This window comes from Rissa tridactyla, chromosome 4 (assembly GCF_028500815.1).
Source record: "Rissa tridactyla isolate bRisTri1 chromosome 4, bRisTri1.patW.cur.20221130, whole genome shotgun sequence".
Taxonomy (NCBI): Eukaryota; Metazoa; Chordata; class Aves; order Charadriiformes; family Laridae; genus Rissa; species Rissa tridactyla.
This window is the reverse complement of record NC_071469.1, coordinates 75,407,206-75,423,719: the sequence shown is the minus strand read 5'-3', so window position 1 is coordinate 75,423,719 and position 16,514 is coordinate 75,407,206. Positions and strand designations below refer to the sequence as shown.

The window sequence follows — 16,514 nt, the reverse complement described above, 5'->3', positions numbered from 1 at the left end:
TTGCCACTGGGCAAAACAGAATTGGACAAAAGACAGAAATCTTTGCCGATGCACCACTTTTCCTTGCACCAACTTTGCCAGGGCAAGGAAACATGGCAATATTCTGACAAAGATGACTACATGCCAAACTGAGCTGACTCTTAAGGCTTTAAAATAATCATTTGTTCAACAGGCTTGGCCCGTTTCTCTACTTGCAAAATATCTCAGAGCAGACCTCTGTTTGCTCAGCTGCTTCAATAGTTCAATGAAGTGAGAGGAAGCACTGAGCAGGAGGAGAGCACCACAGTTGTAGGAGGACAGGCTTTTTCTAATTCCTAAGCAAAAGAGCATTCTGCGACATGGGCCAAGACAGACAAAGGCACACTCGAAACAAACACTCGGAATCAAAACCAAAAAGGTCTATAAATTAACAACTGAACTATGAAACAAAGATATCAATCTGTGTATAAATAATTGCTTTATGGGCCTCCAGGGAAAATGGGATTTGATTAGGATAAAGAAAGAAGGATGGGCATCAGGCTAATTGAATCAGCTGTTCAATTAATCCAAATACTCAATTAATATTTCTGTGTTGGGAATAGAAGGATATCAGGGCACACACCTGCTGAGCAGCGAGTCCAACCCTGTAGCAACAAAGGGACACAACTCTTACCATAAATAACCTCGTGTGTGTTACAGCATGCCTGGCTACAGTAGGGATCCTGAGGTCTGTGTTTATAGCTCCGGAACATTTGTGTCTGATATTTCTGCTCTGAGGCAGCACAGTGAAAGATCAGTGGTGATACACAAACTGTTGGCAGGGGCTTGGGTAAACTAAACTCAGTGCTTTGAAAACAATAAGGGGGGCTGAGTTCAAAGGAACTCACTACAATGGCAAATAACGACAGCTAGGAAATTTACTGCCCTTACAAAGACAATATATGATGTGTTCATAACTCAAACGTAAAGATAGATCATTTATAGCAGAAGGCTATATAAGCATGTAGTCAGTTAAAGAACTTGACTTTGAAGTGAACTGTAAGAAATTATACTTTCAGCATCTTCAAACAAAGAACTGCATTATTACAGGATTTTCATTTGAACAGCATTTAAGAAAAGGTTTTCTTTACAATTTTCTTGTGCTTAAGCCTTTGTAAAGCAAAATGCTATCCCTATATTCTTGCTTTGCTCCTTTAAAGTGGTTCTATGCATTTTCTGTTATCACATCATGCTTGGGGTATGATTTTGACTTTGTAGTGGGTGAGGTTGTGGTAGAATCTATTCACAATGTTTTGTTTTACTAATCTGGCTAACAGCTCAATTTGTGATTCTGTCTATACATTGAAATTTGAAATATTAGGATTCTTTCCTCACCATGAAATAGATTCAAGGAACAGTTTTCAGAAGGTAGGAATAAAAAGGGAATTTGACATTTCATTATGCTTTGATCCCTGAATTTTGAGGCCATAATTAAGTCCCTAGGCTCTGTACTTATTAGCAACTAGATTATATTACAAAAATGAGAATAACCACTCAAGTAACACAATCTGTAACATCTGCTTCCCCAGCTGTAAAAACAGGGAATCACAAGGGGCATTATGTTCACTTATCCAGTATTTGGATTAGCTCATCAAGTCCAGCTGTACAGCTCAGGTGTGGACCCAAACTTGTGCAAAGTTTTAGTGTATTCAGACACAACCTAATAAAGACAGCCCAATTCATTCCCATGGTCTTTTTACAACAGGGAGAGCTGAATCTTCTGATTATAAAGTTTCACATTATGTGCAACAGGGTCAGGAAATAGAAGTGATGATGTAATATTAAATTTGCATCAGTATAGTAGGTTTACAAAACGATGCGCCATTTTTGGATGCAGTATGTTAAGTAATAGTTCAAGTAAGGATCTCGACTGGCTACGTTCCCTCTGAAAACCCCTTCAAGTAAAGGCTGAATATTCCCATAACAATATGGTTTCCTTACACCATATTGCACTACTGCTTGAACGACTGCTGAACTTGACGCAAGCGTTTGTATAGGAATCACACCTCATTCTTCCTAGTAGATAGCCATTAGTCACTTCCTAATCAACAAATCTTTGCCAGAGGAGAACTACAGTTCCTGACGGAATATTTTGTGTCAGGTCAGTCTATTCCTTACAAACAGAAATCCTAGATTATCGACTGGATAGCTAATTTATCCATCCTCAGTAATACCATATGTATTAATAAGAATTTATAAGTAACAGCATCATGAAGATACTGGTTTCCAAATTCTACGATCATGTTTCTTAAGGTTTGTAGTGCTATCCAGTGGTGTAAGATATTAGCAATATTAGCTGTTATTAGCAACAACAGAAACAATTACTTTCTGGGCAATAGATCTAATATGACAGATTTCAGATTTTGAGTTTTGATCAGTTATATAGAGAAACAAGGAAACAGAGCAGCTACTTTTATACTAGAGGGAAATCAAACTATGCTACTCAAACTTCAGCAGGATACCTATGGAAGCCCAGCCTCTGCGCTAACACAAGGTATCATAATTAGCATTATTAAAACAGGGATTGAAAATAGCAATAGCACTGATGCCCGCTGTAAAAGTATCAAAGAAAGGGAGTGATTTTGGAGATGAAAATAAGTTCCACTATTCTCCTGAGTACTACCAAGGTTTACGGGAGACCATCCAATTTGAAGTATTTGGGGCCATGCTTTCAACCACAGTTAACTAACGTAACAAGAACTTGCTGCTCTGTGTTACTGGGCTGCACTGCAGCTTATGGAAAACTTGTTAAGGATGGTAAATGTGCCCAAGCACTTCAGTTTTCAGCCTCAAGAGTACACGGGAAGTCGTACAGCTTGAACTTGGTTCTCTAGGATGTATACTTACATCAAGAACACAGGCAAACTTTTGCCTTGTGGTGGGCAGGCTGAACTGGAAGCAGGGAGACCAGAAACACCAAACATGTATTTTGCAGTTGGAGAATAACTGAAGAGAGGTACTTCTGAAACAGGTCACGAGCAGAAAGCTGGTGTGGTTACCCTTAAGAGAAACAGACACTTTTTCTCTTTGGGACACAATTCCTTCACACAAAGATGGCCTGACCATGAATTTAGTGTAGATTATTTCCTAAAACCATGCAGCTGCCAAAGCTGAATGTCTCTATCTCCACCAGCACAGAAATAAACTGTAGGAAGAGGTGGGAGTACTGTGATGCGATAGTTCATCTAATACTTCAAGAAAGGCACCTCTAAGTTCAAACGAAATATGGTGATTCTCACCACTTACATTAAGTGAGGTAAGGGAAAACTTGCTGGGAATCTAAGCCAAGTCTTTCAGCTGTCCAGTATTTGGTGGGGAGGGAAAAGCAGAGAGAAACCTCTAAGCCTTAGACTTGGAAGAAGTCACTTCAAATTGCAATTTCCATGACAAGGCAGAAACAGGCAGACTTCAGCAAAACATATTTGGCTTTTGTTTTCAAGCCTTAAGCGTTGGGCAGTAATTCAGGTTGAAGTGGTTCTACACTTAGGCTTCCTAGAATATTTCATTTTACTAAGTCTGGTTTCAGTCATTCAAGCTTAATTCAGGCCAGGGTACCACTGACATCAATGGGACAGTTGCATAAAAGAGGAAGGAATGGGACCTCTACAGTACTTCATTAGAGATGGTTAAAATCAATTATAAAGTAATTGTACACTGCAAACTTAGCAAAGCAAGCACTTCAAAAATCTAACAACAACTAATGCCCTTCTGCTAGTTATAGTCAGTCATAAGAGAAATCCAGTTAGGAATAAAATGTAAATTCTATCCTTTCAACGTATGTTAAAACAATTCATTATAAACATTTTTTGGAAGAACATTAAGTGCATCACTACAACAAAAGTTCCCCTATCTTCTCCATATCACTCCTATTCAAATACTTTATCTGCATACTTACTTACATACATACATACAAAGGATAGAAGGTCCTTTGCATTTTGTGTGTTTAATTCCAAACCACCAAAGAGGGAAATAATTAAAGTAATGTGCATCTCCAAAGAAATGTGTAATTTACATTTTATTCTTAACTGGATGACTCTTGTTCTCTCCATTCTTGTGTCTGGGAAAAGTCTGTTACCATCTTGCTTTCATTTACGCTGACAATTAAAAAATACCAGTTTGGAGGAACAAAAGCACTGTTCTCACGAGGTACTGTGCCTGTAAAAAATCACGATCTGTTGTAGGAACAAATCCTGGCAATTTTTTAAACAAAACAGTGAAATTGTCAACAAATGTATTGAGCTATGGCTATTTTCCTCCAAAAGTACTTTTTCTCAGGGCTGTAATCCATTCTTTCTGCATAAGAAATAAAACGCATTTTTACAGGGAAATTTTTGTGTCAGATTCAGTAAAGGAAATTCACAGAATTCACAAGTTTGCCCAGCTGTGAGTAATTGCAAAAAGCTACCTAAGAACAAGGAATAAAGACAACGTTCTGTCACAGTAGTCTACATCTATCATACTTAAGAACATAAATTCATGAGGTGTCTGCAGACCAAGAATATCCTAAAAACCTCTCACCCTATACAGCAAGGGTTACTTTTATAGATCAATAGGTTTGTGCTTTGGGTATTCACCAGAAATACCAACACAGACCAAAGTGTCCACATAGTTCAGTATCGGGGCAAATGGAGTGATCAACACTATGAGCTCCAAAGGAAGATGCAGGAACGTATTTCCATAAAACAATTGTGAAGCAACCTCTCCCAAAAGAGAGAAAGCACCACTTCAGAAGTAAGCATAAGAAATTCTGCCTATAAATGCTTGTAAAAACTGAATCAGACAACAAGAACTAATGAGTGTGGATAGCCCTATATTCTGCTAATCCCATCAGGTAAGAAAAGACTCTAAGCTCATGCTAAATATGAACAGCAGTTCTCAATGATACATCACTTTCCTGGACAACAAACCTCTATCAAATACATCTGAAGCTTCTTTAAGAGGTTTCTTCACGCAACATCAACACCCTATAAACTAATTAGAAAGTTCATAAGCAATAAGAAATTAAGAACCTCTCTAGACATCTAGACTTACTCATCTTTTGCATCTTAATTGAAAGGAAAGCTGTCAGGTGTTTCTGACAGGCTTGAAGTTGGGTAGCAATCATCTGCTTACCTTCATAGACATCACACAGTCAAAGACTTAACAATAATTCTAGCCAGATTCTATACCTTCACCCCTAGAAACCACCCCTACCCCCCCCCCCAAATGCAACAGAAGAACTCCTCTGATTTCAGTGGGCTTAGAATCACGTACATTATTAAATACGTTATGTGAGAAATTTATGGCCATATTGCTGAAATAGCAATAAGCCAGCTGATTTAGAGATCAATTCTATATTAACTGCCCAGGCATATTTAGGAAGCATTTGGGTGCACTGTTTATTCATCCGTAGTCTCACACTAATATATTTACATCCCTACATATTTACTTTTTGATTGTGTTGACTTTTCTGAACTCGACTAAGTAACTCAGTCTTTCTCTTTTTGACTCAGCGCACAGAAAATGCTGGTACAAGTATTAATGTGCATAAAATAAAACCAGCTATCCACAAATATTTACATGAACAGCTTTGAAATTTACTTTTAACATATGTTCACATCTTCACATTTGTTCACCATTTACGTACACAAAGAGAAAAGAAATTAAATGCAAGTACGGTGGAAGTCAATCCATGTAAGTGTGTACACATGCTCTTAAGTTTGGACAGCTTTATGGAAATTATTCCTAAACTACAACATGCCCTTGTGTAGCAAGTCCAGAAGACTGGAAGAATCACAACTTTGCCAACGTAAATTTGCAGGGAGGATTTACGAGATACTGCAAATGTCAGGAGCTGCACATTATGCTGCATGCAACTGGCTTGCTTTATACTAACTTGTAGGAATTCTAACTGTTTATCTTTACTTACAGAATCCCATGTAGTTTGGTACTGGTACCAGGCTCTGAGCAATAACTACAGCAGCTGAGGTCAGTGCTGCAGCACCTCTGATGTGTTACCTTGCATTTGAAATTCTGGCAGCAGAAGCAGAGCCTTTCTCTGTGGAACATCTCCACCTGCACATATGGCTCAAGGCAAAGCCAATAAATGTGTCTCACACAAGTAAACACCCATGTATTTGTATTCACCTGTTTCTCATTAAATATACTCTACAACACAGTACTGACATAGAATTACTGCTAGTGTTTTACATGTTGCTTCCTATAGGGAAAATGTTTGCTCATCCAGAACTATCCCATCTAAGTATTAATCCATGAAAAGGTTAGAAATTTAACCTCACTGTGTAAAAAAACCAGCATTACAACAAGTGTCAAACCATAAAGTGAGCATTAATTTCTTTAAACGTGTCAGCAGTCCTCAGTTTGTGGCACATGGGCCTATTCCTATGGTTGACTGTCTTCTGGCAAATTTATGTCTTTCCATGCAGCTTTTCTGAAATCAGTAAAGCTTCATGAAAGTCCAACAGCTTCTTTGGAGAGGCTGGGGCTCTTCTTTTATGACTCTCCTGCCTCGGGCAGAGCATGGCCCATTGAGAACGTTGACTGAAGCATCATCTCACTTGCTGACTAAGGGCTGGGGCAGTTGGGTGCACATGTGCTCTAACTGCTTTCCATGTATCCTAAAACAGACTTTTTGCAGGAGTTCAGTATTCATTAGATCTACAAGAGGGGTGAAATTCAAGCGTTTCCATTCTATCTGCAAATCTCAATATAATGGGTTTAAACGCAGATTTTGAAAATCTCTTTTTTCAGAGTGCTGTGCAGACTTGAATGTGCTGAATTGTGGCACAAATAGCAGGGGAGGTCAGAATTGTATAGTTAATGGGAGAATTAAGCTGGGTAAAGACCTCAGTGAGTTGAGATCAACATTCTCAGTGAATTAAGAGTTTAGTCCTAGTAGCCACATATAATTTCAGGATTATCATGATTCAAAAAGAAATACAATTTCATTCAGTACAAGTAATAATTTTTATATGCCAGCCAGGGTGACACTGGTAAATTCTCTTTCTGCAAGTGATTCCCAAAATCTAGCTTGAAGTCCATCACACAGGTCCATTCTCCAACACAAGGGGGAGCTTAAATATCTTGAGAAACAGAAAACCCCAGGCAACTAAGGTGTTGGCAAAGGACAACGCAGTGTCCAAGAGAGCTGGAGTGAGTACATCCAGCTGAAGCCACACGCTGGCTGCTGCAGAGCCGCTGGCATGCCTCTGCAGCATGCCCCCCGCTCCAGGGGCAGGGGGAGGTATGTCCTGCACACGTAGCATTGCACATCAGATGGCTCTGCACCACTGTGTTCTTGGCTGTGTGAGAACAGTCTCCCGGAGCCAGGCTATCCTTCTGCTTTGCGGTGATGCCATACTCAGAGATCTTTACGAAGCACCCAGAGGCACCCAAACAGCTCAGCCAGCAGCTGTACGTGTGGCAGAGCTGGGTCAGAGCCAGGCCAACCCAGTTGCACTTTGCTGACTTCATGTGGAGCCACCCTGCTATCTCTGCAGTGTAGCCCTAGCCCCAGAACTGCAGTGGGGAGACTCCGGTGTTTAACCTGCATGCAGCCAACTCAGGTCTGCAGGGTTTGTACCACAAGCTGTAGATACACATGTTATAGACACAGACTGCCATGGAAACACTACAGCTGAGTGTAAGCAGTGCTGTACCTGAAGTAAAAATACCTGGAGCCTGGCAAACTCTATGCAAAAAGAACTCTATCCACATCTGCTTAACGCAGATAGCCTAACCTTCCACAGATAAAAGAACCAACTGTATTTTATACTCTGAAGGTAACTGGCAGCAATGACAACTATGGTTGCCCAAATATATAACACAAGAGACACATGTAGGAGAGCCTTCTAATTGAGCACAATTATCATGCTTCAAATTGCCTTCTAAATTGAGTATGTAATTTAATTTCTATAGATTGCACACTGTATACAGTAAGAGTCCTTTTAGCATCTTCAATCTACAATTTGCATTAAGTTTTAAATCACAAAAAAATAGTCTAACTACCAGAATAGGGCATAGAGCTCAAGAGAGCAGGACTGTATCTATTTATATCTTCGCCAATTTGCTGATACTTACTCTATGCAAGGCATTTGTGTTTGATCCCATAAAAGTAAATACTAACTTCTAGAAGTACTTGGAAGTTCTTAGAAGTACTTAATATGTTAATTAACAAATATATTTATTAGTTAACATACTAATTTGCTGACAATCTGATGACATTTTTGCAATCTGAACAAAGCTGATACAACACATCTAAAAATTGTTTAGATGAATGACACCCTACTATTGATCATATCAAATTTAGGCAAATTAACTTTTGCCTTTAATAAAAAAAGAATGAGCCTATAATAGCTGTGTGATCATATTTGGATTGAAACCTAAAATGAGAATTGATTTGGGATTGGAAAAACGAGGCCTACTCCAAGACCTTTAATTTATCTCTTTGTACAAAACCTTCTAAATTTCCAAAATACAATCATGTAAATCTGCCTACGGATGAATAATACAAAAGGCTCCTTAGAAAGTCCTTCGAAAGTCCTCAGAAAGAGCCAGTTTGATAAAAAAAGTCTAGGAGAATTCTACACCTAAAACTCTTACCCTCCTGTTTTCTGACTATGGATTAAATGTTTTAGAGTGAACAAAACACAGAGTAATTTTCAGATCATGACCCTTGGCATTTCTTCTTCCTTTGGTTTGGTTCCCTGTTTATAGTCATATACTCACCACTTCCATAAAGAGTATGTTCCGAATTGCTCAGAATGGAGACAAAGCAAAGGTTTATAATTTTATAGATGGGAACACTAAGACACAGAGAAAAATTTATTGGTTCCAATATTACCTATTATTAGAACTATGACGGGATCCTTCATTTACTGAGTCCTACTGAGCAACCACCCACCTGCCTCCTCAATGATTTGTCTTTAGTAGGGTTTATGTGTGAATACCAAGCAGCTGGGCTTCCTGTTGGCTCTTCACAATCTGACACCAAATTAAAGAGGACCCAAGTGCCATCCAAAGATAGAACAAAAGACAGTGGCACCAGCAAACTAATTGTTGTTTGCTGATTTCAACGAAGGTGAATTATTTCCCTTTAGCTGAGTGCTGTGTGGAAGTACAGCAAGAACTGGGGCCAGATTAGTGGGTGACTAGGGGAGTCTTCCCAACAGAGAGCACAGGGAAGGAGAGGACCAGAAGAAATCCCCCAGTGAGAGAAACCAGAATGTCCGAATGAGGCTTCAATCTGAAATGCTTTTACATTCCTGCTGCTCTTGCAGATAAGCAGAAAGACTCTTGGGACCCCTATTTACAGAAATGTAGTCTCAAATTCATTGCAAATATAATTTATACTCCCTTAGATGGAAAGCAGTCTTAGCATAAATCAGGCTCCTTTGCACAAATCCCTGATTAAAAAAATAGTTATTTTCTTATCTTTAGTGCACATTCTTTGATTCTTATTGCTGTACTAATATTGCTAGAGGTCTGACTAGAAAATTAGAAAGCTTAAACAATTTATTAGCTACTCTTGTATTTTGCCCAGCAAAATATAATAGGTCCCTGTTCTACTTTCTGTCAGTTCCATCTGTTAATGTTTATTCTCAATCTTTCCCCCATAACATTTTCTTCTCCTTTTTGCACGTATTTCTCATCTACTTTCATTCTGTTCTTAATAACAACAATCTGCAGGCAAAATACTAATTCTGGTTGTCTTACCACATGTGATTTTTCCTTCCTCTTTGACTCAGACTTGCAAATTATGAAAGTTTATTTTGTTAGCAGAATTGGGCAAATATCTCTGTACTTATGAAACAACAACCACTTTCAGAAGCTTTTACGTAAGACATTCTCAGTAGCTTTGGACATAATTTAAAGCTGACAGACAATAGAGGCTGATACTAATTTGTGCTGTATTTCCTCTGGTTCCCTGGCTTAGGGATTTAAGAGAGATCAGTTTATGCCATTTTGTTTGACTTGTACATGTCCTTATACTATTGGGAAATGGGACAATCCTGCAGCTAGTGCAGGCAACCTCTATTTAGGAATGGATGTTGGCCACATTTCAGCCTTTTGATATTACAGCAGAGTAATGCAAGTTCAGGTGTTTTGACCTCAGAGCTTCTTGAGTGGGGAATCTTGCAGTATCTCTTACTTCACATTTTCCTCTTTGTGGCCAGTATGAGGGAAGCGACTGAGTATAATCTAAAGAAGCCAGTCAGGGATTTATTACTCAACCTGCCTTAACAGAGACAGGCTAAAAACAGCCTCAGCTGCTCCTGAAATAAGTACTCCTTGATGTGAGATAAGAATAATTGTGGCATAATTGAGCTAACTGGATTTTCTATAGCATCACCGATGTACGCTAACTTGGATGAACATGATGAATGCAAACTTTTTTTCAAGTTTGCCCTTCTCCAAAAAGTTACTGTTTTTCCAAAGAACACTACAGAGCTATATCCTTCAAGCCAAGAAGGTCTGGTCTATATATTAGTTTGGCTGCTGCTTCTCTCCTCCATCTCTTCAGATGTCAGCACATTTTAACCTAAATCGCTGTTTAGCACTAGATATTTTAAACTTTATGGTGCTGCTGGAAAAGAAATGTAGCTTCTAGTAGGTAAACGTCCATTAAGTACTTCCTAGCAACCCTCAAAAAGGCCATCTTTCAGAAAGCTTCTATGACTTATCTTCAGAGGTCACAAAGAAAAACAAAAAAGAAAAAAGGAAAAGGAAGAAAAACCCACCAGAATTATAGCTCAGAAACAGCAGCTGTCTACGAAGATTCCCTTGCTTTGCTGCCCAGTTACATAGCTGTTTTGACTGGTTACAAAAGTATTTTTCTCTTCTTATTTTATGATCTCTTACCCTGATTCAGGGAGCAGAACTCTTGGAATGGATATTCTCCTGAAAATCCTGGGAATCCCACATTTGAAATGGAAGCTCTGGCAAGTGTTCCAAACAGTAAGACACATTGCTAGCTGCTTCTTGGAAAGCAAACACACAAGGAAGCAGGCTTCTTTACAAATCCAGAAAATATTTGGGCAAGAAGAATAAAAAGTTAAAGGGGCACAAAGAATGCAAGTTCAGATTCAGTTTTTCTGAGTGGCCATCTACGTGTCATAATCTAAACAACTTTCTTTCCAACATCCAGCTCTGATAGCGATAGCAGTGTAACTGTGACAGCACAGATTGCCAAAACCCTCCCAAGATCCTGGACAAATGTTCTGATCAGAAGCCTATGAAGCTTTTCCCAGCTACACTTATCGCTGCCCAAGCTGGTAAGTTTAGCATGGAATCAGGAATCCCTGCCCAGGATTCACTTACACTTGCGTATCATCTGGCAAATTATGCTTTATTAGCAGAAATACAAATATCTTTCATTCACATTCTAAGCAAAAGCTGAACAAGAACTACCTATTTATGTACATTTAAATAAAGATAATAGGGTTTTAGATGAGATACCAAGAAGTCTGCCTCAATGTTTGACTCTTTCGACAGGTAACAGCTATATTGTTAAATAATAAGAGTTATACTTTCTAAATAGGAACATTCTTGAATATACGCCACAAACACATGGTTGCTAGCTTTTTACTGCTTCACCTGTTATTAGCCTTACAATGCAACAGAAACAGATCAGCTGCTTCATTTAGGAGGATATTTTCTACAAGTATCTTTTATCTAACCTGGAATAAATCATTGAAAAAGGTAAAAAATACAGCATTTCTTATTAAACATGAGAAACTCCAGAAGCAGAACTGTTAGAATTCTTAGCTGATCATATCTTTAGGGATCAAAAGGGAATTGTATACAACTATCACTAGATGGATCGTTCTAATGGGCCTTAATTTTCCCAGCATGTTTCTACAATTTAAGTAGTACAGACACATTTTTTGGTTTTCCCCATTTAAGTTGACATGGGTTTGCCCTATTGTGGAACTTATTTAGCTATCTCACTCATCTCTGACTTGATAAGACAAGTGTGTAAATTAATTCTGAAGTGCCATCTATCTAGTAAGAGATTGTACGCAGACAGCCAATAAGGCTGGAATTATACTCCTCAGGCTTTAGTTTCTACATGTCTGCAGTCACCCAGGGCAAATCACTCAGTGTTTCAGCTTCTTTAAAATGCAGTTATCTTCATAAACCAAGTCAAGGTCCTCCAGTGAAAAGGGTTTCTTTGATTTGATTTGTTTGTACTATCATGGTACTAAGAGAAGCCAAAAGAGATCAACTTTTTATTTTACCCAAGCAGTGCATAGCAAATAAAAGGTGATAGGGAAAGGGAGGAGACAAGGAAGGTTGTGACTATTTTATCTGGATGGACACTGAAACACTAACAAATTGAATCCCTGAGCCAGCATCCTGTAGATCTGTATCAGACCCAGGAGTTAGCTCTGCAGTTCTCCTCTAGTGCAGGGCTCCAGCAGCAATGCCAGTCCTCTTTGCAAATACAACTTTCAGTAAAGCAAAATATTTCTGCATAATATTTCTGCATAAACAGATTCGCAAAAGCAGCAAGAGACACTTCAATAGCATAGAACTGCGTTAAAGCAAGGGAAACGCACTACAAAAATCTCTCCCATATCCCTGTGCCTGTTGCACACAATGTGTTTGGACAGCCCTAATTGTAGATATCGCCGCTCATGGGGACAAACACTCTTCTACACTTCAATCCACTTCATTGTGTACATCTCAAAAGAATTAGCCTGCCCTGGTAAGCAACAGAATTTTCTCTGCTATCACTCCACTATTTCAGTGATCAACACAGAGCACTATATCCAATTTAAATTTACCAACTGTTGGCTTTTCCTATCCAGCTACTTTTTTGCTGCCTCACAATAGCCTATTCAAAAAGAAACTGAAAGTAACTTTGTAACTGCCCAAGTTGCAGGAAGCCACCTGTTTGCTTATCTAGAATCACAAAATAATTTAGGCCAAAAGAGATCTCTGAAGGTCATCTGATACAACTCCTTAACCAAAGCAAGGCTAACTTTAAAAGTAAATCAGTCTGCTCAAGGCCTTTACTGGCCAAGTTTTTAAATCTGCAGGGATGGAGATTCTCTGGGCATCTGTTCAGTATTCAAGCAAGACTTCCAAAATCCCCAAACACTTCCAGCGAAGGAGAGAAGAGAGTGCCATCATTATGCCACTACGGTGCTAAACAGACACTGATGGGCCAGTGAAAACATAAAGGCATGGTGGGAAGAAGCACAGTACATGGCTTCACAAAATTCGCTAACTGCTAGCAATGTCAGTAGGGCAGCTACTACTGCAGTGCGACATCCATTCCTGCTGCCCACAGGATGAGATATGTAAAAACCTTTTTCCCCCTAGTGACTTTGCTTTGTTTCTGTGTATCTGGTATGTAGGCGAGGAGTTCTGCACCTGCATGAAAGCCGTGGAATCCATGACCTTGGCTTGCCTCGCTGGCAACTTTCCCTCTGCCTCTTGGTGGTGGTAATCATTCTTTTCTTTAGTCTGTGGAAAGGCGTGAAGACTTCAGGAAAGGTAGAGCTAACATTATCCTTCTATCTCAACTACTTTCTTTGTCTCCTTTAAGAAGTCTCCTAATTTTAGAAAGCAAGAGGCTAAATCACTGCTTCTGAGTGACCCTCAGGGACCAAACCATGTGAGAGGCCGTCATATGTGTACAGTGGAAATACACAATACAGATTCAGCCTTTATTTTATGTACAAGTTTTGCTTGTGTGATGTTCCACACATGGAAATTTTATTAGCATATTATTTTCAATTCAACATTAGTGGTCTCATGAAGAAAATATTTTGAAAGACTTTGAATTGTCTTAAATGTGCCTCCTATTCTTAGACAAATGTACTGATGTTTCAATGGTTTAAGATGCTTTGGTTTTATTACATAAAATGCCATGATAAGAGAAATAGCTGATGAAAGTAATTTGAAATTACTTTCACATACTTTAGAAAATACTTCAACAAAAATTCTAGGGTTGGATACCTCTGAAAGCTTTTTGTACACTGTCATGAAAGCACTTGTTCAGTAAATGAACATATAGCTAATCAAAAGTCTAACACACACTGGTAATGTATAAGCACTCCAAGCCCTCTTTGTCAAAACTGTCTCCTACTGGTATCTGTAAACATACATATGTAAAGACTCATGTTACATAACAGCATTTTCCCCTGAGATGTCCTATAAAGAGCTTCTCCACCAAACCGAATGGACAAAACCAAGATGATGCCCACTGTATTCTTCACACATTCTTCAATCTTCTGTAACAGCTGATTAACCTTTGGGATCTCTATTGTTTGCAGGTTGTTTGGATAACAGCCACTTTGCCTTATGTTGTATTATTTGTCTTGTTAATACATGGAATAACCCTGCCTGGTGCATACAATGGAATAAATGCATACCTGCACATAGATTTCAGAAGATTAAAAGAAGCCACAGTAAGTGTATTCGTCTGCTTTCTTTCCCTTTTCATTATTAAACCTGTTGCCCCTGTTATTTAAACTGAAAATACTACAGCTAATTTCAGAAATTATATAGCCATACTTGTGCTTTTGCATAAGCACTAGTCCATTGTCCCTGATAGTCTAACTTCCCAACAGTCTCTGCAACAGGACTATCTCAGCCCAAACTCAAACTGTTCTCATCACGAAAAAAATGAGGGCAGATTCAGATGCAGCAGTCCCTTAAAGTCCACGCTTTGACTGTGCACCCTGTAAATGGCGCTATCCTTTATACATTAAAATTGAATTGTGCAAAAATTTAGTTCTCAAAATGCTAAGAATTCCCTCAATGAGAAAATTCTGCTTTTTGAATCACTAGGTTAAACATTAACCTGGTGAACACAAATCCCAGCCTCTGAAAACCTTGCTAAACATGCTAAGTCAAGAATAACTCACCTAGTCGTAGTCCTTCATACAAATGAGATTTTCAATAGTATGATGTTCTTATCTTACTATTGAAAGTAATGTACATTTGCCTGTATCATTTAACCACATTGCAAGACATTCTCATTAAATATATCCAAACCAACTCAATTTGTGGAGTACCTTGGAACTAAGAATTGTTTTGTCCATTGTAAAGCAAGATCTACGAGTATTGTCACTAACTCATGAAATCACCAGCATTTCAGACCTATGAAGAGCAACGATCTGGTGACTACAGATAGATCTTACCACTGTGCTATTCTAAAAATATCATAAGTCATTTATAAGACAGTGGTCTCTCTGCGGATGGGTCATGAGGCCATTCAAACAGTTACAAAACTGAAAAGTGAGGACATAGTTTTACTAGAAGGCAATAAACTGTCTTGAAAATTTGCAGCTTTCAGAGGTGTCAGTAGTTTGTACATAGTTGCATTGTACATTTCCTACCTTGGTTTTTCCTGAATAATTAAATAGGCAGAGAAAGACTTTAAATTTTAGAATACAGACCTATTTTATATACTCTTAGCAAAACAATATTTCCTCGGTTTTGTAATACTAAATTTGGAAACTGGCATTTCTTCAAAAACAGAAAAAAAACAAACTTCAAATATGTTACTTGCAGCCACCTTTGTCACCAAAGCAGTAGCCACCTCAGTAGTTCACATTTATGCATAAACATAAATACAAAGATGCAAGGATGAAGAAAGAAGGTGCTTAAATTTTTCTTATATATTTTAAGTTCTGTTTGGGAAAAAAAAAACATCAAAAGACTACACGTCTATGGAGCTGGGCCAGCTTCCATCAGTTCAGAAGCTAGGCCTCTATAAGCATAGCTGCCTTCTGCTTTTGGAAGGATATTCTTTGCACTGCTCTTTCTTGGCTTAATATTTTTGCAGCTGCTATTTGGATGACCCTGACGTTATTTGTTTCAAAGACTAAATTTTTCAGACAACAACAACAAAAAAGTTGCTTTAGAATAATAAAAGGCTAAAGATCATTTATAAGGAAAAGTTTCATGAATTGCTTTGTCATGTCAGCCTTTCTCCTGGTCGGAGACTGGGATACCTGCTGCTGCAATAGGTTTGTGTGTTTAATCTTTGTCCTGAGGCTCCAAAGAATAGACTCCTGCTTCAGTTCTATGCCCGTGTGTCCCTGAATCTTTCTGATTTATTATTTTTTTTTCCTCCCAAATGAAGAATCTAACAAAGAAACATCATAAGTCACAAGCAGTAATGACCTAGAGGGCTCTGCCAACGCGCTTCTAAAAGATCTTAGAGCATCCTCATCAGTGTCAAGGTCTGCCTCATTTTATAGGACCACATACTGCACAGCACTGAGCAAGCCCTCAGAAATCTCATTTTCAGGGATATTGAATCCACAAAGGGTATCTCTGTAAAAAGGAGAGAAAGAAGAGAAAGATATTCACCTGAGAACCTCTTGACTAGACCAATGCCTAGCTATGTTCCTTGCTGAAAGTCCACAAGCTACAAAGCCATAATACTCATCTCCATTGCACAAATGGATATATTAAACATCTGTGTAAAACAGCAGCTACGCTAGAATCTGCATTAAATACAGAGTTAAATCAGA

General features: G+C 38.6%; 1 protein-coding gene across 2 annotated transcripts in view; it reads left to right on the top strand.

Moving 5' to 3' along the window:
- Positions 1-16,514, top strand: part of SLC6A2 (solute carrier family 6 member 2) — a 77,148-nt gene that overhangs the window by 26,897 nt on the left and 33,737 nt on the right. For both annotated transcript variants that reach the window (XM_054201000.1, XM_054200999.1), the window contains exons 4-5: positions 13,383-13,521; positions 14,304-14,438. In XM_054201000.1, the coding sequence (XP_054056975.1) occupies positions 13,383-13,521; positions 14,304-14,438 (274 nt within the window). The remainder of the gene's footprint in view (positions 1-13,382; positions 13,522-14,303; positions 14,439-16,514) is intronic.